Raw genomic sequence first — 25,070 nt, 5'->3', positions numbered from 1 at the left:
GTTCATCATTTGACGTACGATGAAGAGAACCATACAGTCACCAAGAATGTGTTTTTGCACACAGCAGGAGAAGTGTGGCATATCTCTGCCTCACATAAAAATCCAAATTTGTTTGCAACTTGCTTCAACAAAATATGTAAGCATTGGCCTATGTACATAATATTGTTTGAGAGTGATTTAAGAGTGTTACAAAATGAGATTCTTTACTGTTTGGGGATATTTTGTGCAGAGCTATGTGAAGTCTAGTTGTTCTAGCCATACCTAATTTCAAAATAATAGGAGAGGGATGGCAGTTAATAAATACCATCCAGTACCAGCTGGAAAGATAGTCTAATAGAATATTGTGAATTTAAGGTCAATTTTATAATGCACCCATAACTCCAAATTCTGGAATGTGACATATCCACATATTGTTTGGTCTTTGTTATGACATGCTAAACATTAAGCCTTGCTCTGCCTGATTTACTGTTACCCTGAATTCCTGCTTATTCTTATCATTTCCCCTCAGTGTTGATTCCTGTACATGGTGAGGGGACCTCCCAGGGAAGGTTCTGTTCTTTCTGGTTACCTCCTCTGGGATCTAAACATCCACCCACGTGTTTGCTGTGCGTGGCAACCCGTGAAGGGGAGAAGAGGATCCTGGTGGTTGAGGAGTTCAACCCTAACATACCACTTTGGCCTTGAATTCCTGTAGATGGGCGGCCTTTGGGTGGGCCCCCTTAGGTCAGTCGGCTGGTCCACTTGGGCTAGAGTCAACCAAGTACTAGTGTTGGAAGTTCTCAACAGGTGTTGTGGATATTGTGTCTGATGCTGGTGTTTGGGTACAGTGCTCACGAAACCCTGGTGTTGCAGCAATGTCCTTGCATGACAATGCAGTGCATCCCCTTGTAGGGCTTCATGGTGGGTGGGATCAGTGGACACTGAAATATTCCCTTTTGTTATGGATACTCCTACGAAAAATTTAAATAAAATAGTGAAAAAACAATCAATAAGTAAACGACCACATCTTGAAGATTCTGATCAGCAATCTTCAACATCTGTACCACCAGTTGTACCTCATTTTCTCATCCTACATTCTCTTTCAGAAAAACCGTTATGGCAAATGTCCCCCTTTTTCATTCAGAAGGGACTGGAGGGACTTGCTGGCTCTCCAAAGTCAGTAAAGAAGCTTCGTTCTGGAGGCATATTGGTTGAAACATCCACATCCCAACACAGTGAACTCCTCTTGTTGAGAGGGATTTGAAGAACGTCCCCAAGTCAGAGATTCTTGTTAGTTTTTCCACTCAAGGAGTTTCTGCAGTGAGGAGCATCTCCACTCGCAAAGATGGAGTTACACTGTTGACAAATATCCTCATTTTGACATTTACATCACCACGTGCACCTGCCACCATGAAGGCAGGTTATCTAAATTGCAAGGTATGGCCGTACATTCCAAATCCTTTCCAATGTTACCAATGTCATAGGTTCGGCCACTCAAAGACGTCATGTCGTGGTTCCCTGACATGAGCTCGTTGTGGTGGCAAGGACCACAATACCTATGAGTGTGAAACAGACCCACATTCTGTCAACTGCATTGGTTCTCATCCTTCCTACTTTTGTTCTTGCCCTGAAGGGTTGGAGGAAAAAGAGGTGCAGCATTTGAAAATGATTCATAACATTAGTTATTTTGAGGCTCAGAAATTGCTGTCCACCACTTCATCTCGACATATGCTGCAGCACTGCTCCACCACTACAGTGGGAGTGCAGACAGATCTCTGTGCCTCCAAGAGAGTCATTCTCAAAACAAATGAAAAGCCTTTGACCTCCATGGTCAAAAAGTTGATGATTCAACTTCTACACCCATCTCTGTTCCTCCCATACATTTCAACAAACCCCATGATCCATATCCTTTGGTTCCAGGTACAGGCATTTCTTCAGATACATCTTTTTCTTACACTCCAAGTTGCAAAACAATCATTCATTCACGTCCTCAGTCACTGCAATCCCCTTCCAACAATGAAGACCTGCCCAATCGACCCAGGGCAGGATCCATGGAGGTTGATAGACTTCCCCCAAATAAGGACAGTAAGGAAAAAAGAGGTCATAAACAGAAGGGCTCTCCAGCCAATTGGCTTACACATCATTAAAAATGACCACCTTGATACAATGGAACTGTTGAGGTTTATGTTCTATTCTGGATGATATCAAAACACTGATTGCTTACTACCATCCTGCATGTCTTTCCTTACAAGAAACATTTCTAAAACCTGCCAATACAGTCATGTTTTCTCAGTTTTCTCTGTACAGAAATGACAGGCTGTGTGATGGACGAGTATATGAAGGGGTGGCACTATTGGTTGATCAGCATGTGCCCACCCTGTCTTTGTCACTCAACACACCCTTGGAGGCTGTAGGTAGCCATGCGTGTTTCCTTGGGTCATACCATCACTGTTTGTTCTCTCTACATGTCACCTGGAGAGACATATGGTCAACCAGACCTTGATGCTCTCGTTGAACAGTTGCCATCTCCTTTCTAATCCTGGGGACTTTAATGGACATCATCCCTTTGGGAAGTGCTGTTATTGATAGGAGGGGTTGCTCTGTAGAGCATATGCTCTCTGATCACAACCTTTCTGTTTTCAATACTGGTTCTTCCAGTTATTTTCATGCACCTGGTCAGTCCTTTTTCACTATTGACCTCTCGGTTTGCTCCTCTTCATTATTCTCCCATTTGTCATGGAGGGTTGACAATAATCCATGAGGCAGTGATCATTTTCCTATACTTTTAAGAGAGACTGGCTGTGGTCGATGCCACTCTACCCGTGTGCCCCAGTGGAAGCTGGATCAGGCAGACTAGTCCACTTTCACTTAAAATACTTGTAGAACTTGATCCTGCCATCGCTTGTCAGCCATTAATAGACGACTGTGTGACAGCAGTAACTGACTGTATTATAGAAGCAGCTGCTCAATGTATTCCTAAAACCTCAACACGTTTTCCACTATATCCTCGTCCATGGTGGGATTCTGCCTGCCACATGGCATGAAAGGGTCAAAACGGGCCTGGGATACTTTCCACAGATATCCCACACTTTCAAACTACATCGCTATCCAGCAGGCCTGTGCACATGCTAGGTTGGTAAGACGTCAAAGCCAGAATGAATCTTGGATTAAGTTACAACTGGCATATCTTCTACCACCGTTCCAAGGTCGGTGGGCACTACAATTCTGTCCCCCTCTTGATCTTACTCTCTGATGGCCAAGAAGTAGCTGATGTCCGAGCATTGCCGATACTCTAGGTGTAAGCTTTTGCCAGGTATCTAGCACTTCTGCTTGTTCCTCCACCTTCTTGGCCATCAAGACTTGGGCAGAGCTTTTACCTCTTTTCTTTTGAACTGACTGTCTCTTTGACTATAATCGCCCCTTTACAATGGTGGAACTGAAAATGGCCCTTCATCGGTCTGGCAATACATCTATTGGACCTGATGATGTACACTATGACATGCTGCGCCTATTTCTCTCCTGCTTCTCTTGATACTTTTTGTAATTGTGTTTTAACCAGATCTGGCAGGAAAATGTTTTTCCTAATGCCTGGTGTTAGGCTGTTATCGCATCTTTCTCTGAGCTTGGGAAGGATCCCAAGATTCCTTCAAACTACCATCCAATTGCTTTGACGAGCTGTCTCTGTAAGACCTTAGAGAGGATGGTTAATGCTCGACTTGCTTGGTTCTTCAATGAAACAACCTCCTCTTGCCCACCCAGTGTGGGTTCCAACGACAGTACTCTACCATGGACCACCTAATATGACTTGAAATGTCAATCAGAGAAGCCTTTCTCAAACAACAACATCTTGTATCAATATTCTTTGACATTGAGAAGGCTTATGACACAACATGGAGGTATGGCATTTTTGCAGACCTCCATATGTATGGGTTATGTGGCCATTTGCCAAGTTTTATTAAAACATTTTTAATGGACAGGAGATTCCAAGTCCCTGTGGGTTCAACACGTTCCCATTCTTTTCTACAGGAACTTGGAGTCCCTCAGGGCTTTGTTTTGAGTGTCACACTTTTCAGTGTAAAGATTAATGACATCACTGAACAACTCCCTCTTATTGTTGCAAGCGGGCTCTATGTTGACGACTTTCACATCTCGTTAGTAGTCGAACATGGGATACATTGAACAGCAACTACAAACTGCCCTTGATCGTGTACTGAAGTGGACCACAGCATACAGCTGCCAACGGGATATTCACCCTGATCTTGAACTTCAGATCGGTGAAGTTTTGCTGCCTGTGGTCCCTGAGAACAGGTTCTTGGGCTTATCTTTGACCGTAAGTTGACCTTTATACCACACTTAAAGCAGCTATGGGTCAAATGCACAAGAGCACTGAACATCCTCCGTGTCTCTCTACCACCAGTTGGGGGGGTGGATCGATGTCCTGTGTTAAAGATATATCGTACTTTTATTCGATCGAAACTCGACTATGGATTACTGGTTTATAGCTCTGCCAGACCCTTGGCCTTAATGATGCTGGACCCCATTTATCATCAAAGACTTCGGCTCTGTATTGGAGCTTTCTGCACCTTCCCAGTTCAGAGCCTATAATGTAGAAACTCATGAATTTTTCTGCACCTTTGCCGCTTGCAACTGTCTTCACAATTTTCTTCAAACTTGCTCCTTACCAAAGCATACCACCTGGAGATGTGTTTTCCTTCTTCAGTGGGCCATACGTTTCAGAACAGATAATCTGCTATTGCTCCTTTTGGCTTTTGCGTGCAGGCGTAATTAGATGAATTGGGTCTGTCCTTGGATAACATTGCAGAATCCACTGGTCAGCCCATCCCACCATGGCGTATTACAGTCCCCAAATGTGACTTTCTTTAAGTCATCTGAGAAAGGCAGATACTCTATTGGAAGTATCGCCTTTTATTTACTGAACATCTTTCAACAATCTTTTATTCCAATTTATACGGATTGTTCCAAATCAGATGACTCTGCCATGGTTTGTTGTGGTTTGGTGGTTGCTCGCAGAATCCCTCTACAGCTTCTGTGTTCACTGCTGAACTGTACACCATATCTCTTGCCCTGGATCATATTGAAGCTGAGAAGTACTCCGACTGCACTATTTATACTGATTCGCTTAGTTCTATACTGGCCTTGGAATCGCTTCACGCTGGTTCACACCCTGTTCTCGCTGATATTCAAAACTGACTGGCCCATTTCTCATTAACATCTACTTCTATCCAGTTTTTTCTGGATACCAGGCCACGCTGGTATTGCTGGAATGAGCTTGCAGACATGGCAGCTAAATCTATCTGCTCTGGCACTATCACTACTGTGTTTATTCCATACATGGACTATGGTCCTGTATTCGAGGCTCAGCTCCATGCCAGCTGGCAGTCGACTTTGAGTGAGGAATGCGACAACAAGCTTTTACAAATAAAACCTTATGTTGGACTTTTGCCATCTAGCTTCCGTAAGTTTCGAAGGAGGAAGTTGTTCTAACTAGACTACGATTGGTCACAGTTTTTTAACTCATTGTTTTCTTTTATCTGGAACTGATGTACCAATGTGTAGTATGTGAAACAGTCAGATCACTATAAGCCACATTTTACTTTCTTGCCATCGCATTGCCACTCTCAACGACAGAACCATTTTAAACATGTTCTGTCCCAAGGTTTGTCCATAACATCAGACAGTGTTATTGGTGACACTGTCCACCTTGGTAAAGATTTTAGTTGTTTAATGGCCATTACACCTTTTAATTGTGGTTCCCTTTAAGAGTCACAATCTCTAGTTCAATTTGAAATTGGAAAATGGCCATAACATTAAATAACTCGACACTAGGACTGGAAAGGCCAACTTCAGGTGACTAACACTGCTGTTTGAACTACCCGTTAGTTGTCCCTGCAGGTATTATTACAATTTTGCTGCATGTCTTTTAACACTTTTATTACTTTACCTTTTGATACTGGCCATAATGGCACATAACCCAGAACCAGGACTGGAAAGACCAACTTCAGGTGACTGGTGGTGGTTCTTGTACTTACCTGTTAGTCTTCCTGGTGGGTTATGATCATTACCATTATGCTACAGAAAGTCCTTTACAACTTCTCTTACTGTAGTTTCTTAACATTGTAGACTGGATGTCAACATTGGTTTTATGCTTTTTCTGTTTTTCAATGATGTTTTGTTTTACCTTCATTTCTTTTATGAATTTTACTGCATTTACTTTATTTTTACTTTTTACCAGAGGTTTGTTGCAGATAGCCTAGCTGCTCTGTGCCATAAAACACTAAATCAATCAATCAATTCTTATCATTTTTTCACACACTTATTGGGATTAAGTGTCTGAATTTGTTGTAATGTAAACTCATAATTTTTATAAAATGACATACCAGTATGTCTGAGTCTTTTAATGCTAAACATAAAGCTTCTATACTGATGGTTGGCAAAGCACAGAAAGCCCATTGTGCAACTTTATGTTTAACAACATACATATATTTTTATATATTTCTCTTTACTTAGTACAATTCTCTTAACCTTCTTGTTGCAACTTACCAAGTTTATTGTTATGATTTATATATTTTAAATTTCTGGTAAAAATGTTGATTCAGTGTCAAAACTGTCACTTATTGGTGCTGGATATTCAGGTTTATTGTTATCCTTTTTCTAGGTTTGTTAGTGTTGTTTGTGCAGTCAACAATAAACCTGGAACAATATATTCAGTTGTTTTGAACGAATTACCCAAGCTCTTTTGCTCTGTAACTTCACTTTGACCAAAATATAAACTTGAATTTGTTGTTTACCCTAACTTATACAATATTCTTTGTTTCAAAATGAAAAGAAATTTAGAGCAAATACATAAATACATCTGTTAAAAAGTTTATTTATGAAGAAATGTATTTATATTCAGCTCCTCAAGGTAAGTGTGAGATGGACAGCGCCCTCTGGGAAATTCCTACAACATTAGAAGATCATGTAGTGAGTGATGATAGTTCTTCTTATTCTCCTCTCACGCTGCTAACCACCCTTGATTCTAGTCATCATGGGTCAGAAGTGAAAAGGTAAATCCATAAATAAATATTTTTATTTACATAAAATCTCTAGATGCTTAGCCATGCTTCTTTTTAAATAAACCTGAAAGCTTTTCCTTTAACTCATGCATGGTGTTTTCAGGTTTACTGATAAGTTTTCAGTGAGAAACATTTTGTTTTTTATAGTGTTCATATGGTAATTTAAAAGTTTATTTTCTATGTATGGATTTTATATTGTTAAAAAGGGAAAATTTACAAATTTCTGTATTTTCAAATCCCAATCGAATCATTTTCATGTTTTATTCTGGAAGAATGTGTTTTAATTCTAATTACATTTTATGTACATTTTCACTATATCCTGATCACATTTCATGAGTTTCATTTGGTAGCTGGATATTTATTTTATTTATCTGCTTTATCATAGTCAAAGTACCCCAGTTTGTCAGTTTAACTGAAGATTCCTGCTTGACCTGTTTTATGTGAACCACAATGATGTCTAATTGCAGTGTTATTTGGCACCCTTGTGAAGGAAATCAGCTTGTGTCTCTTGTGGATAATAAACTTCTCCTATGGGACATCAATGCTAATGGAACAGAAGCTAAAGTAAGTCAACTGATCAATATTGTTGATACTTGGGTTCTTTGTGTGATATTACTACCAAGGAAACAGAGATTAAAGTAAATTAACTGATAGATATTGTCAGCTTTCTAAAATAAGCTGTGTAATATTAATCTACACAATCTGTTAGAAGTACACAAGATCTAAAATCTAAACAATCTGTTAGAAATACACAAGATCTAAAATCTAAACAATCTGTTAGAAATACACAAGATCTAAAATCTAAACAATCTGTTAGAAATACACAAGATCTAAAATCTTTAATTTTGATTGAATTTTTCATCTCTCCTTTTTTTTTGCATCGATTGTATAGAAATTTTCTTTGGTAGAAAACAACTTGTGTAGATTTTTTTTCAAATTTAGTGCACTGATAGATCTTTAAAACCTACACATGTGTATCATGTTTGGTCTAAATATGTGTAATATGGACTGAATTATTCAACAAAAACTGCTCAAATTTGACCACTTTATGAGTGTAACAATATGGAAAATGTTACATGAGCTATCAGTCTAAAGGTGTTACTACAACTTAATCCTACTTAAAATGGCCCTTTTGTCATTTGTGTTGGAGAGAGCTGGTTTACAGCAGCAAAGGTATAGGGTGAAAGGACGATACAGATATATAAGTATTGGTTAGGCCAAGCAAATTACATTATCAGAGTGTAGCACAAGGTTTTTGAAATTATCATGGAGGTGGATGATTACTATTCATTACCAACTTTTAAGCAGTTTGTGTCTCAATTTTGATTTTATTAGTTTAATCTTATGTTCAGTCCTTTTTTGGCTACACATTTTTTTTGCACCTAAGGTGTTGTTGATTAGATAGAACATGGTCATAGAAACAGATTTTTTAGAAGGTACAACATCAAAGCCATAGAAACAGTTTGTTTAGAAGGTACAACATCAATGTCATAGAAACAGTTTGTTTAGAAGGTACAACATCAATGTCATAGAAACAGTTTGTTTAGAAGGTGCAACATCAAAGTCATAGAAACAGTTTGTTTAGAAGGTACAACATCAAAGTCATAGAAACAGTTTGTTTAGAAGGTACAACATCAATGTCATAGAAACAGTTTGTTTAGAAGGTACAACATTAAAGTTATAGAAACAGTTTGTTTAGAAGGTACAACATCATACAGTCATAGAAACAGTTTGTTTAGAAGGTACAACATCAATGTCATAGAAACAGTTTGTTTAGAAGGTACAACATCAAAGCCATAGAAACAGTTTGTTTAGAAGGTACAACATCAATGTCATAGAAACAGTTTGTTTAGAAGGTGCAACATCAAAGCCATAGAAACAGTTTGTTTAGAAGGTACAACATCAATGTCATAGAAACAGTTTGTTTAGAAGGTACAACATCAAAGTCATAGAAACAGTTTGTTTAGAAGGTGCAACATCAAAGTCATAGAAACAGTTTGTTTAGAAGGTACAACATCAAAGTCATAGAAACAGTTTGTTTAGAAGGTACAACATCAATGTCATAGAAACAGTTTGTTTAGAAGGTACAACATCAAAGTCATAGAAACAGTTTGTTTAGAAGGTACAACATCAATGTCATAGAAACAGTTTGTTTAGAAGGTACAACATCAATGTCATAGAAACAGTTTGTTTAGAAGGTACAACATCAAAGTCATAGAAACAGTTTGTTTAGAAGGTACAACATTAAAGTTATAGAAACAGTTTGTTTAGAAGGTACAACATTAAAGTCATAGAAACAGTTTGTTTAGAAGGTGCAACATCAAAGTCATAGAAACAGTTTGTTTAGAAGGTGCAACATCAAAGTCATAGAAACAGTTTGTTTAGAAGGTACAACATCAAAGTCATAGAAACAGTTTGTTTAGAAGGTACAACATCAAAGTCATAGAAACAGTTTGTTTAGAAGGTGCAACATCAAAGTCATAGAAACAGTTTGTTTAGAAGGTACAACATCAAAGTCATAGAAACAGTTTGTTTAGAAGGTACAACATCAAAGTCATAGAAACAGTTTGTTTAGAAGGTACAACATCAATGTCATAGAAACAGTTTGTTTAGAAGGTACAACATTAAAGTCATAGAAACAGTTTGTTTAGAAGGTACAACATCAAAGTCATAGAAACAGTTTGTTTAGAAGGTACAACATCAATGTCATAGAAACAGTTTGTTTAGAAGGTACAACATCAAAGTCATAGAAACAGTTTGTTTAGAAGGTACAACATTAAAGTTATAGAAACAGTTTGTTTAGAAGGTACAACATCAATGTCATAGAAACAGTTTGTTTAGAAGGTGCAACATCAAAGTCATAGAAACAGTTTGTTTAGAAGGTGCAACATCAAAGTCATAGAAACAGTTTGTTTAGAAGGTACAACATCAAAGTCATAGAAACAGTTTGTTTAGAAGGTGCAACATCAAAGTCATAGAAACAGTTTGTTTAGAAGGTGCAACATCAAAGTCATAGAAACAGTTTGTTTAGAAGGTACAACATCAAAGTCATAGAAACAGTTTGTTTAGAAGGTACAACATCAAAGTCATAGAAACAGTTTGTTTAGAAGGTGCAACATCAAAGTCATAGAAACAGTTTGTTTAGAAGGTACAACATCAATGTCATAGAAACAGTTTGTTTAGAAGGTACAACATCAAAGTCATAGAAACAGTTTGTTTAGAAGGTACAACATCAAAGTCATAGAAACAGTTTGTTTAGAAGGTACAACATCAAAGTCATAGAAACAGTTTGTTTAGAAGGTACAACATCAAAGTCATAGAAACAGTTTGTTTAGAAGGTACAACATCAATGTCATAGAAACAGTTTGTTTAGAAGGTGCAACATCAAAGTCATAGAAACAGTTTGTTTAGAAGGTACAACATCAATGTCATAGAAACAGTTTGTTTAGAAGGTACAACATCAAAGTCATAGAAACAGTTTGTTTAGAAGGTACAACATCAATGTCATAGAAACAGTTTGTTTAGAAGGTACAACATCAATGTCATAGAAACAGTTTGTTTAGAAGGTACAACATCAATGTCATAGAAACAGTTTGTTTAGAAGGTACAACATCAAAGTCATAGAAACAGTTTGTTTAGAAGGTACAACATCAATGTCATAGAAACAGTTTGTTTAGAAGGTGCAACATCAAAGTCATAGAAACAGTTTGTTTAGAAGGTACAACATCAAAGTCATAGAAACAGTTTGTTTAGAAGGTACAACATCAATGTCATAGAAACAGTTTGTTTAGAAGGTGCAACATCAAAGTCATAGAAACAGTTTGTTTAGAAGGTGCAACATCAAAGTCATAGAAACAGTTTGTTTAGAAGGTGCAACATCAAAGTCATAGAAACAGTTTGTTTAGAAGGTGCAACATCAAAGTCATAGAAACAGTTTGTTTAGAAGGTACAACATCAATGTCATAGAAACAGTTTGTTTAGAAGGTGCAACATCAAAGTCATAGAAACAGTTTGTTTAGAAGGTGCAACATCAAAGTCATAGAAACAGTTTGTTTAGAAGGTGCAACATCAAAGTCATAGAAACAGTTTGTTTAGAAGGTGCAACATCAAAGTCATAGAAACAGTTTGTTTAGAAGGTGCAACATCAAAGTCATAGAAACAGTTTGTTTAGAAGGTACAACATCAATGTCATAGAAACAGTTTGTTTAGAAGGTACAACATCAAAGTCATAGAAACAGTTTGTTTAGAAGGTACAACATCAATGTCATAGAAACAGTTTGTTTAGAAGGTACAACATCATACAGTCATAGAAACAGTTTGTTTAGAAGGTGCAACATCAAAGTCATAGAAACAGTTTGTTTAGAAGGTACAACATCAATGTCATAGAAACAGTTTGTTTAGAAGGTACAACATCAATGTCATAGAAACAGTTTGTTTAGAAGGTACAACATCAATGTCATAGAAACAGTTTGTTTAGAAGGTACAACATCAATGTCATAGAAACAGTTTGTTTAGAAGGTACAACATTAAAGTTATAGAAACAGTTTGTTTAGAAGGTACAACATCAATGTCATAGAAACAGTTTGTTTAGAAGGTACAACATCAATGTCATAGAAACAGTTTGTTTAGAAGGTACAACATTAAAGTTATAGAAACAGTTTGTTTAGAAGGTACAACATCAATGTCATAGAAACAGTTTGTTTAGAAGGTGCAACATCAAAGTCATAGAAACAGTTTGTTTAGAAGGTGCAACATCAAAGTCATAGAAACAGTTTGTTTAGAAGGTACAACATCAATGTCATAGAAACAGTTTGTTTAGAAGGTGCAACATCAAAGTCATAGAAACAGTTTGTTTAGAAGGTACAACATCAATGTCATAGAAACAGTTTGTTTAGAAGGTACAACATCAAAGTCATAGAAACAGTTTGTTTAGAAGGTGCAACATCAAAGTCATAGAAACAGTTTGTTTAGAAGGTACAACATCAATGTCATAGAAACAGTTTGTTTAGAAGGTGCAACATCAAAGTCATAGAAACAGTTTGTTTAGAAGGTACAACATCAATGTCATAGAAACAGTTTGTTTAGAAGGTGCAACATCAAAGTCATAGAAACAGTTTGTTTAGAAGGTACAACATCAAAGTCATAGAAACAGTTTGTTTAGAAGGTACAACATCAAAGTCATAGAAACAGTTTGTTTAGAAGGTACAACATCAATGTCATAGAAACAGTTTGTTTAGAAGGTACAACATCAAAGTCATAGAAACAGTTTGTTTAGAAGGTACAACATCAATGTCATAGAAACAGTTTGTTTAGAAGGTACAACATCAATGTCATAGAAACAGTTTGTTTAGAAGGTACAACATCAATGTCATAGAAACAGTTTGTTTAGAAGGTACAACATCAATGTCATAGAAACAGTTTGTTTAGAAGGTACAACATCAAAGTCATAGAAACAGTTTGTTTAGAAGGTACAACATCAAAGTCATAGAAACAGTTTGTTTAGAAGGTACAACATCAAAGTCATAGAAACAGTTTGTTTAGAAGGTACAACATCAATGTCATAGAAACAGTTTGTTTAGAAGGTACAACATTAAAGTCATAGAAACAGTTTGTTTAGAAGGTACAACATCAATGTCATAGAAACAGTTTGTTTAGAAGGTACAACATCAATGTCATAGAAACAGTTTGTTTAGAAGGTACAACAGAAACAGTTTGTTTAGAAGGAAACAGTTTGTTTAGAAGGTACAACATCAATGTCATAGAAACAGTTTGTTTAGAAGGTACAACATCAATGTCATAGAAACAGTTTGTTTAGAAGGTACAACATCAATGTCATAGAAACAGTTTGTTTAGAAGGTACAACATCAATGTCATAGAAACAGTTTGTTTAGAAGGTACAACATCAATGTCATAGAAACAGTTTGTTTAGAAGGTACAACATCAATGTCATAGAAACAGTTTGTTTAGAAGGTACAACATCAATGTCATAGAAACAGTTTGTTTAGAAGGTACAACATCAATGTCATAGAAACAGTTTGTTTAGAAGGTACAACATCAATGTCATAGAAACAGTTTGTTTAGAAGGTACAACATCAATGTCATAGAAACAGTTTGTTTAGAAGGTACAACATCAATGTCATAGAAACAGTTTGTTTAGAAGGTACAACATCAATGTCATAGAAACAGTTTGTTTAGAAGGTACAACATCAATGTCATAGAAACAGTTTGTTTAGAAGGTACAACATCAATGTCATAGAAACAGTTTGTTTAGAAGGTACAACATCAATGTCATAGAAACAGTTTGTTTAGAAGGTACAACATCAATGTCATAGAAACAGTTTGTTTAGAAGGTACAACATCAATGTCATAGAAACAGTTTGTTTAGAAGGTACAACATCAATGTCATAGAAACAGTTTGTTTAGAAGGTACAACATCAATGTCATAGAAACAGTTTGTTTAGAAGGTACAACATCAAAGTCATAGAAACAGTTTGTTTAGAAGGTACAACATCAAAGTCATAGAAACAGTTTGTTTAGAAGGTACAACATCAAAGTCATAGAAACAGTTTGTTTAGAAGGTACAACATCAAAGTCATAGAAACAGTTTGTTTAGAAGGTACAACATCAAAGTCATAGAAACAGTTTGTTTAGAAGGTACAACATCAAAGTCATAGAAACAGTTTGTTTAGAAGGTACAACATCAAAGTCATAGAAACAGTTTGTTTAGAAGGTACAACATCAAAGTCATAGAAACAGTTTGTTTAGAAGGTACAACATCAGTTTGTTTAAAGTCATAGAAACAGTTTGTTTAGAAGGTACAACATCAAAGTCATAGAAACAGTTTGTTTAGAAGGTACAACATCAAAGTCATAGAAACAGTTTGTTTAGAAGGTACAACATCAAAGTCATAGAAACAGTTTGTTTAGAAGGTACAACATCAAAGTCATAGAAACAGTTTGTTTAGAAGGTACAACATCAATGTCATAGAAACAGTTTGTTTAGAAGGTACAACATCAATGTCATAGAAACAGTTTGTTTAGAAGGTACAACATCAATGTCATAGAAACAGTTTGTTTAGAAGGTACAACATCAATGTCATAGAAACAGTTTGTTTAGAAGGTACAACATCAATGTCATAGAAACAGTTTGTTTAGAAGGTACAACATCAATGTCATAGAAACAGTTTGTTTAGAAGGTACAACATCAATGTCATAGAAACAGTTTGTTTAGAAGGTACAACATCAATGTCATCATAGAAAACAGTTTGTTTAGAAGGTACAACATCAATGTCATAGAAACAGTTTGTTTAGAAGGTGCAACATCAAAGTCATAGAAACAGTTTGTTTAGAAGGTGCAACATCAAAGTCATAGAAACAGTTTGTTTAGAAGGTGCAACATCAAAGTCATAGAAACAGTTTGTTTAGAAGGTGCAACATCAAAGTCATAGAAACAGTTTGTTTAGAAGGTACAACATCAAAGTCATAGAAACAGTTTGTTTAGAAGGTGCAACATCAAAGTCATAGAAACAGTTTGTTTAGAAGGTACAACATCAACAGTCATAGAAACAGTTTGTTTAGAAGGTACAACATCAATGTCATAGAAACAGTTTGTTTAGAAGGTACAACATCAAAGTCATAGAAACAGTTTGTTTAGAAGGTACAACATCAAAGTCATAGAAACAGTTTGTTTAGAAGGTACAACATCAAAGTCATAGAAACAGTTTGTTTAGAAGGTACAACATCAATGTCATAGAAACAGTTTGTTTAGAAGGTACAACATCAATGTCATAGAAACAGTTTGTTTAGAAGGTACAACATCAATGTCATAGAAACAGTTTGTTTAGAAGGTACAACATCAAAGTCATAGAAACAGTTTGTTTAGAAGGTACAACATCAAAGTCATAGAAACAGTTTGTTTAGAAGGTACAACATCAATGTCATAGAAACAGTTTGTTTAGAAGGTACAACATCAATGTCATAGAAACAGTTTGTTTAGAAGGTACAACATCAATGTCATAGAAACAGTTTGTTTAGAAGGTACAACATTAAAGTTATAGAAACAGTTTGTTTAGAAGGTACAACATTAAAGTTATAGAAACAGTTTGTTTAGAAGGTACAACATCAAAGTCATAGAAACAGTTTGTTTAGAAGGTACAACATCAAAATTATGGAAACAGTTTGTTTAGAAGGTACAACATTATAGAAACAGTTTGTTTAGAAGGCACAACATTCAATGTCATAGAAACAGTTTGTTTAGAAGGTACAACATCAATGTCATAGAAACAGTTTGTTTAGAAGGTACAACATCAATGTCATAGAAACAGTTTGTTTAGAAGGTACAACATCAATGTCATAGAAACAGTTTGTTTAGAAGGTACAACATCAATGTCATAGAAACAGTTTGTTTAGAAGGTACAACATCAATGTCATAGAAACAGTTTGTTTAGAAGGTACAACATCAATGTCATAGAAACAGTTTGTTTAGAAGGTACAACATCAATGTCATAGAAACAGTTTGTTTAGAAGGTACAACATCAATGTCATAGAAACAGTTTGTTTAGAAGGTACAACATCAATGTCATAGAAACAGTTTGTTTAGAAGGTACAACATCAATGTCATAGAAACAGTTTGTTTAGAAGGTACAACATCAATGTCATAGAAACAGTTTGTTTAGAAGGTACAACATCAATGTCATAGAAACAGTTTGTTTAGAAGGTACAACATCAATGTCATAGAAACAGTTTGTTTAGAAGGTACAACATCAATGTCATAGAAACAGTTTGTTTAGAAGGTACAACATCAATGTCATAGAAACAGTTTGTTTAGAAGGTACAACATCAATGTCATAGAAACAGTTTGTTTAGAAGGTACAACATCAATGTCATAGAAACAGTTTGTTTAGAAGGTACAACATCATTGTCATAGAAACAGTTTGTTTAGAAGGTACAACATCAATGTCATAGAAACAGTTTAAAGTTATAGAAACAGTTTGTTTAGAAGGTACAACATTAAAGTCATAGAAACAGTTTGTTTAGTAGGTACAACATCATACAGTCATAGAAACAGTTTGTTTAGAAGGTGCAACATCATACAGTCATAGAAACAGTTTGTTTAGTAGGTACAACATCATACATTCATAGAAACACTTTGTTTAGAAGGTGTGATATATATATATATATGTGAGTTTAATTATTTTTACTGTATATTTTGGGATCAAGTTTATTTTTTAAATGTGTCACTGTTTTTCTTTAGATTGTAGCAACAGGTTCTGCTGACATGAAAGGGAAGCCTCAAATAAATGCAGCAAGTTGGAATCCTCACCAGAATTGTAACATTGTAGCAGCTGCTGTTGATACCAGTGTTCGTGGATGGGATCTGCGTACCATGCAGTGAGTGTTCAGTTTTCTTTTTTTGGATATTTCAGGGACAGTTTCCAGCTCTTATTGTACATTAGTTATGTGTGATCTTAGTTTTGAACTAATCTTTCTTATCCAACAGACAGTCCTGGGTGATTGAGAGTGCTCATGGACAGCTTGTGAGAGAGCTCGACTTTAATCCAAATCGTCAGTATTTTCAGTAACTTGTGGTGATGACTGCCATACGAAATTTTGGGATATTCGCAGTCCTGGTGCACCAGTTCTTGTGCAGTCACATCATTCTCACTGGTAAGTACTGACATTTTTTCAACAGGTGTGTTTCTAGTTTTTATAATTTCATTTCTAGGAACATAAAGGAAATGAATACCTGAAACTTTCAGAAAGTGGAACTTCATTTTTCAGGAATTGATAATTTTTCAAAAATACTTGGCTTTACGTTTTATTATTTAAATTTTTGTTATCTAAATGTTTTGGTTACTTATAATGAACATTTGTAGATATACCAGAAATAACATACTGGTTTTTACACTATGTGTTGCTTATAGTTTCAATGAAAGGTCCAGTATACAAAGTAAAAGAAATATATATTTTTTAGTACAGCTGCATGGGTTTGTCTGATCAGAAACATGTACCATTTTTTTTTAACTTGTCTATTTTCTTGTGATGTGAGAAAATAGTTATTGGTACAATTAGAAGATTTTTATTCATAAAGAGTGTTTGTAATTTTAGATATATGACTATATATTTTCAATTGATCAGGTGTTTCATGTGATTTTACACTTACATGATTTATATTGATGAAGAATATCTGTAGTTATGTGCATGACAATATATTTTATTGGTGAGATGGTTCATATGTTGTTGCATGATTTCTACTGATCAGGAAATTTGTAGTTTTTGAATAGTAATATTCAATCCTCTCAAGCACTGACCACTTTTCACACATTTTCTGTTTTTATTTTAGCAACTGAAGCACAAACCTGTTGATCATAAAGCAGTGAGTCATTCCTACCTTTAGACTGTTCATGTGATGCAATAACCAAAGCATTCTCACAGAGTTTATCATAATTCAAGAATGTGATGGGTGAAGAATTATCAGCTATTACAGTATAGTGGTTGAAACAAGAATTGTTTTACATTAAAAAAGTACAAAATAATGGCTCTGTACTGTCTGAGCCAATTCCACAAACTTGGTAGGGTGATTGAAATTTAATAGCATAAGTTACAAAGTGTGTAAGTGCTCATGAACATACACACATGTATATATATATAATTTCTATTTACTCACAAGTACTTAAATTTTAGTTATGTTTATTAAAGTATAGAACATTAAGTAAAAGATATTAGAAAAACAATGATTTCTAGTATTTACGTGTTATGAAATTTACACTTATGCATTGCACTTGCTAAGCCTCACTGTAAGCCTTGTTTGTTTTTATGTGGAAGATGAATACAAGTTAATTTTTGTAGATTTTAAAGATGCATTTAATAGACCAAAAAAATAATAACTCACAATAGTGATGCATAGTTTTACTTACATGCACTGAAAGTAGAGCTGTGTAATTAAATTTTGAAATCAATTCTTTTATACATCATAATGTGCCCTTTGACCCATTTGAGGGTTGATATGATTTTGACTAAGAATTTAGGGTAAGGGAAGATATGCCTAATATTAATTTATTGTAAAATTCAGTACAAAAATTCCTTGAAAACAGACAGATAATTATTTGATATCATTAAAAAGATATATTAACTCTGAGTAAGTTATTTTAATATTTTGCATGTGTTTTTTGAGGTTTGAGGAATTTTTTTGCTAATGATAATACAAAATATTAACTGACTTAAAAAACAAAGTCAACTTCAGTGAACATTCAAGACCAGATTTATTACATCAGTAACTACTAAGTAGCTGAATACCTTTGATATTTCATTTATTCTCTTTAAAACTTCATGGAAAATAATAATGTAGAAGTTAACATTGAGACTTAACACACACATATATCTGTTTCATTTGTTATTACTTTAAATACAACCTTTCTACCATTTCAAATCATGAGTAATCTGATAAAACACAACAATGTGGATGATTTTTATTTAAAAAAAAATTAGGGTTAGAAGTCTTCAGTTGTATTACCTGATGTTATAATACCTTCAAGTGCTATAGCACTTGTGGTAGGCCCAACACAGGTAGTCCCTTATGTAACTTTGTTCTTAAGAATAAAAACAAAGCTGTGATTTCTAGATAAACAATTTGTTTTGTCAATGATAGAATGAGGGATGATACATTTTCAGAACATCAATATTATTCTTTGATGGTGACATATGTAGGTTGTCCTCTTTGGAACTATGTTTCTGAATGAAAACAAATTAGAATTTTCACACTTATGTGTATCTGTACTCTGGTGAAGATTCGTTTCATAAAGGTGGAATTAATAATGTATGTTTCATGTACATAGCTCAATTCTTCATAAATTTTCACAGTATTTACATAATCACAACCTATGAATTTATGGAATAATCTTTTATTGCTTCATAGTTTAACTCGTTGTTTCATGACTTGTATAGAATATTTCATGAGTTTCTCTTCATTAGAATATTATCATGTTTTAGTTTTATTCACTCCTTTTCAACATTTTTCTAACCTAATAAAAAAATATGTATGGATGCGAGTTAAGAAGACTATGGATTTTCACCTTTAGTGTATGTTTTTCATTTTATATATTTTTTCTGTGAGTAATATTATTTTGATAAATTCAGTACTATAGCCTTTATTTTCACATTTTGTTCTTTCATTATAATTATTTAGAGGTTCAGTATTAAAACTTTTAATTTAATTTTGTATTCAATTCTGTAATTATTATTTTCTATGTTAAGTATTAAACCTTCAGTTTTTTCCTAGATTTAATATTAAAGTCTTTAAATACTATTTTTCCTAGGTTTAGTATAAAAGCGTTTCACCTTATACTTTGTTCTGTAATTATTATTATTTTTCTAGGTTCAGTATTAAAGTCTATCATCTTATACTGATACTGAGTATTTATGTTCAGTCTGTATGTATAAATAGAATAGTTAAAACTGGTATACAAGGTAAGCATTCACAATTTGTTAAGTGTAATTGGTGAAATGAAGGGGTTTATTTGTGAACCTGGGACTGGCATGTACTTTTAAGGAAGTTAGTAATGAAGACGTGCAATTTGTATGTAGAGTTTGTAGATTGGATGGAATAGTGGAAGCTATCATAATTAAAGTAGAAGCAATAGATAAAGAAAAGTGTAGACTGTGGGAAATAACAGAATCATATAAATACAAGGGGTTGATAAAGGCACTTAAAAAAATGGCAGTAATCTAATTTTGTGAGGGATAATGCCCAGAATTAATTATGGGGTTGAAGTTATAAGTAGGTCACTTGGGCCAAATATTAGACTTGAACAGATGTAAAGATTAACAGATTGGTTGATTTAACTTGTAGGATCAGTTCAGTGGATAATTTACATTTAAATAAGATAGGGACTGGCTTATTTGCTAAGACTATTAACTCAGCTGTAAGGGAAGATTTAAACTGTGCCCGGCATGGCCAGTTGAGTTAAGGCGTTTGACTCGTAATCTTAGGGTCACGGGTTCAATTCCCCATATCACCCTTTCAGCCATAGGGGCATTATAATGTGAAGGTCAATCCCATTATTCATTGGTAAAAGAGTTGGCAATGGATGGTAATGACTAGCTGCCTTCCCTTTAGTCTTATGTTGCTAAATTAGGGATGGCTAGGGCAGATAGCCCTTGAATAGCTGTGCACGAAATTCAAAAGACAAACAAACAGATTTAAACTAAGATTAGACAGTGTTCAGGGACCAGAAAAACTAAATGCAAAAGAATAAGAGGCAGATAAAAATTTAGCACAGGAAATGTGTACAGAAGTAATTATAAGAATAGGCTTAAGTGTTGCTATTGTAATGCTATAAGTATAATAAATAAAATAGATGACTTTAGGACACTGGTAGGAACAGAAGATTTTGATATAATGGGAATAACTGAAACATGGTTAAACATAGATGATTTTAATGACAGAAGTTTCTTTGAAATACATGGTTATAGGTTATTTAATAGAGACAGAGTAGTAAATAGCTGGAGAGGAGTGGCTTCATGTGTAATGTGTAAGTTACATCCTGTTGAAGTTGAGGATATCAAAGATAATAGCAAAGAGATTGAATCTGTTTGAGTGTCTGTTAGTAGATTTAAAGGGAAAAGGCTTTTAGTAGGAATTTGTTATGGACCACCAAATGATCCTGATGAAATTAGTGAGAAACTTTACAATGATATTATGATTTCATTTGTTAATGAAGTCACAAGTATGGATGGTTTTAATTTCAGGCATATAAATTGAGAAATGATAGAGTCAAATTATAAGGGAGAAAAGGTTCTGAAAACTGTTTAAATGGTTTCTTCACCAATTAGTCACAGAACATACGAGAAACAATGTTGTTTTAGATTTATTGTTAACTTCAAATATAGAAATGATCCAGAGAGTAAAAATTGGGGAACATCTGGGTACAAGTGATCATTGCTCCATTATGTTCAATAATTTGATACATGTAGCGATAAGGAATAATGATAATGTGGTTATAAATTTCAGAAAAACAAATTTTGAAGGGATGCAACAAGACTTATCTGTTGTGAATTGGGCAGGTGAATTATTTGGTGATACTGATACACAAAGAATTTAACAGATAAGTTAAAGTATAATTTTAAAAAGTTTAAATTGACTGGTGTCATAGGAGACTTAGAAGATTATAGAATATCAAAAACATTGGTTAAACAGGAAATTAGAATATCAGAAATGATGTATGAGGAAAGGTTGACTTAAAATGTAAAATTAACAGTAAGGATTTCTTTAAATACATAAAGGGTAAACACAATGCTAGGATTGGGGTTAGGACTCTTGAGGTATTGTAAAGGAAGGGTCATATCTAACGGTTATGAGATGGTGGGTTATTAAATTTTTTATTCAGTTTTCACTAATAAAGATGTAAATAGTATTCCACATCCTGAACAGTTGATGGACAAAAACAAACTTGAACAAGGTGACTGCATTAATCCTGAGCAGAAAAATATAAAGAATGATAATGCTCCATTCCTAGATAATATTTTCACAAGGGTTTTGAAAGTGGCTGAAAATTGGATATGATATCCACTAGCTACTCTTTTTTTCTTTTGGTCCTTGAATAGTGGGAAGGTACCAGAGGACTGGTAGTTAGCTAATGTAACCACTCTTTTCAAGGGAGGTAATAAAAATTGTCCCAGTAATTATATACCCATTAGCCTTACATCAGTTATGGGAAAAGGCTTGGAAAGTCTGATAAAAGATACTTTTTAAAGTCATTTGACAAAGATTAGAATTTTATTAGTTAGTTAACATGGTTTTACTAAGGAAAAAACGTGTATTATAAATCTTTTAATGTGTTTTGGAAAGGTTACTGCATATGTAGATTGAGAGTAAGGTTGTATATTTGATGTGTTTGGATTTTCAGAAAGCATTTGACACGGTGCCACATAAAATTCTTGTAAAAATTTATCTCTATAGGTGTGGTGGATAATTCATTGGATAGAAAAATGGTTGGAATTTAGTCAAACTGGATTAATGTCAAAAGTGGGGTATCTCAGGGCTCAGTTTTAGGTCCTTTGCTCTTTTTGTTTTAAATCAGTGATGTGGATGAAGAAATAGTCAATAAATTACATAAATTTTCAAATTATATCAAGGTCTTGGATGTTGCTGGTTGTGAAGAGGATGCTGCTGATTTACAAAAGGATTTAGATCATTTAATGACTTGGGAAAGTAAATAGTAAATAGGTTTTAATTATAATAAATGGAAGATACTGCATGTGGCTTACCATAATTTGATTTATAATTTGGATGGAAATACCCTTAACAGTCTTATGAAAGAAAATGATCTTTGTGTAATGGTTGATCAGTGTTTGAAGTCATCCAAGTAGTGTTCTCTTGCTGGTGGTAAAGCAAATAGGATTTTAGGTTGTATGTATAGAAATATTGAATAGAAGCCTAAAGATGTTATAACTTCATGGTATAAACTGGTTGTTAAACACTCTTTGAAACACTGTATTCAATCTTGGACTCTGTATCTCAAAAAAGATATTGAATTGTTGGAAAAAGTTCAGAGAAAGGTTACTAGAATAGTAATGTACTTATTAGCGATATACTTACTATTTTAGTGACTGTTACAAGAATAGTGCATGGAATGGAGGAATTGTCATATGATGAGAGGCTGAAACCTCTCAAACTTTTAATTTTTCCTGAAAAAAAGAAGAGTTGGGGAATTTAATAGTGAAAATAGCAGAACTAAGGGACACAAATTTTTATTTTGGTAGGTTAGAAGTCATCTTCAGCTAAGACGATTGTATTTTTCTAGCAGTGTGTTTGGCCATTGGAATAAGTTATCTTCAACTATTGTGAAGGCAGTATATTTAAATAAGTTAAAAAAAGCTTCATAATTACACAAATGATAAGATTTTTTTAAAAATTTATTTCTTAATAGTTTAGAGGATGAAACAGCTGAGATATACCAATAGGTCCTATGTTTTCCCATGATTATAATTATTTGTCCAGGCTAATTATTGGATATCATTTTTAATTCAGTCTTACTGTTCTGTGATTATGTTTCCAGACTAAACCAAAATTTGTATTTTCCACTGGTGTCAAAGACTTACTCACTGCATGTATGTTCTTTCTTCACCAGCACGTAGTCGTATATTAAACAAAATTAATGTGAGTCATTGGTTATTTTTCAGGGTGTGGAGTGTTCGATTCAACCACTTTCATGATCAGCTGGTACTATCATCAAGTAGTGATTCAAGGGTAGTATTATCTAGAGTTGTATCAATTTCTTCTGAACCTTTTGGCCACCTGGTAGAAGAAGAAGAGAGCCTGAATGGTCACGAAGACAACATTAAGGAAAGGTGATGAATGCTATAAAACATGATATGTAGATACAACAAAAGGGAACTGAGTTTGAACAGAATCTTCAGATTATTCAGCTTTTCTCATACTGTTCGTTGTTGGATTTTTAACTGTTGTGCCTGTTTTAGATAGAAATATGTTTTAATTGTATCCTTCATATTCAGCTTTGTCAATATATGTGATTATAATGATGTATTTATATTATTTTATGTAAGGATTGCAGACGGTGTACTTACTGTTTTAGTGACTGTAGTCAGTGATGTACTTACTGTTTTAGTGACAGTGTAATAATTGTTGACAGTGATGTACTTACTGTTTTAGTGACAGTGTAATGGACAGTGATGTACTTACTGTTTTAGTGAGTGTAATGATTGTTGAGAGTGATGTACTTACTGTTTTAGTGACAGTGTAATAATTGTAGTCAGTGATGTACTCACTGTTTGTGTGATATTTGTATATTTGCTATCAAGTAACATTGTAACTAATGTTTTTTGGTGTTCAGTGATGATGTGGTTACTTTATATAGTAACAGTTTTGTTATAATCAGTTCTGTAACTGAAAGAACAGTATTCCTGTAGTTAAAATAATTGTTTTATTTTATGTCTGTTTGTTTGATAGAGAAACTTCAGTAGCTGCACTGGTCTTAATAGAGGTACAGATGTACAGTTTATTTTAGTGATTCTTCATGAACAGTTTAAGAAACTTGAATATTAGTTTCTTCTTGATGTACAGTGAATTAGATAATTAAATTGCTGGTATATTTATATATACGTATATTGGAGTATCAGTTCCTTTTGATAAATAAATACTTATTGTATCATTGCTGGTTAGGGTAGTGTATGTGGTTGTAATAAGATGGTGATTTTAATTCATGGTGTTTTTATGGGATTTGTGCAGAAATCTCGAAGATGGTATCATAGCAACTTATGAAGAGCATGAAGATAGTGTTTATGCAGCAGAATGGTCCAGTGTCGATCCATGGTTGTTTGCTTCTCTCAGCTACGACGGAAGACTCGTTTTGAACAAAGTCCCTCGGGCAGAGAAATATAGAATACTACTTTAAATTTATTGTTGCATGATGTAAGTTTGGTTGATAATTTAGGAGATGTTCAGCACTTTATTATCAGTGACATGGTCCAGGGAAAGTGTTCTTAAAATATCATACAGCCAGATGGAAGTTGTGGTTAGAAAGTAATGATAACAACTGAAAAAACTTTTAACTTTTAGAAGCTTCCTGTCAAAAATTTGGAAACATTTTCGTCTATTGCAAGTAATAGTTATAAACCTGTACTTAATTCATTGAACATGTGAAAATTAACCCTTGTGTCTGGAATGTACTTTATGTATCACAATGTCACACTTTATCACAGGCTACCCCTTGAAAATTTCCAGAGTTCCTAAAGTTTTTGTTCAAAGGAACAGTTACGTCCTCTCGTAAGGAAGCTTGACACTTTTTGTATTTCAAGCAAATGTCATTTCCCTGTTCTTTATAAGTCAAGTTTCTGGGAAGTGAAAAATGTATTTTTCTTTGGATCAAAATTACCCTTATTTGCTTTTACCTAAGTTTTTTTGTTTCTGTCTGGGACATCAAGGTATCCAAACATTCATTAGTTGGTTTAATTTACTTTGTGGCTTGCTTAATACAGATAAAAAGAACTTAACTTTATC

At 34.2% G+C, this 25,070-nt stretch overlaps 2 protein-coding genes across 2 annotated transcripts in view; both read left to right on the top strand.

Annotated features, from left to right (window-relative positions):
• The window catches only part of LOC143228426 (plectin-like), an 84,493-nt gene extending 84,247 nt beyond the window's left edge, over positions 1–246 (top strand). The window contains exon 27 of the mRNA XM_076459689.1: positions 1–246. Within this exon, the coding sequence (XP_076315804.1) occupies positions 1–246 (246 nt within the window).
• LOC143229950 (EARP-interacting protein homolog) lies at positions 7–24,726 on the top strand. The gene is given in 8 exon segments (XM_076462837.1): positions 7–136; positions 6,896–7,046; positions 7,523–7,619; positions 16,308–16,444; positions 16,554–16,627; positions 16,630–16,720; positions 23,234–23,401; positions 24,300–24,726. Coding segments are annotated over 7 exon segments (864 nt in total). The 5' UTR covers positions 7–136; positions 6,896–6,915; the 3' UTR covers positions 24,466–24,726.
• The last annotated feature ends 344 nt before the right edge of the window (positions 24,727–25,070 follow it).

The sequence above is a fragment of the Tachypleus tridentatus genome, chromosome 10 (genome assembly GCF_004210375.1).
Source record: "Tachypleus tridentatus isolate NWPU-2018 chromosome 10, ASM421037v1, whole genome shotgun sequence".
Lineage (NCBI taxonomy): Eukaryota > Metazoa > Arthropoda > Merostomata > Xiphosura > Limulidae > Tachypleus > Tachypleus tridentatus.
Note: the sequence above shows the minus strand (reverse complement) of the source record. Positions and strands in the feature narration are given on the sequence as shown.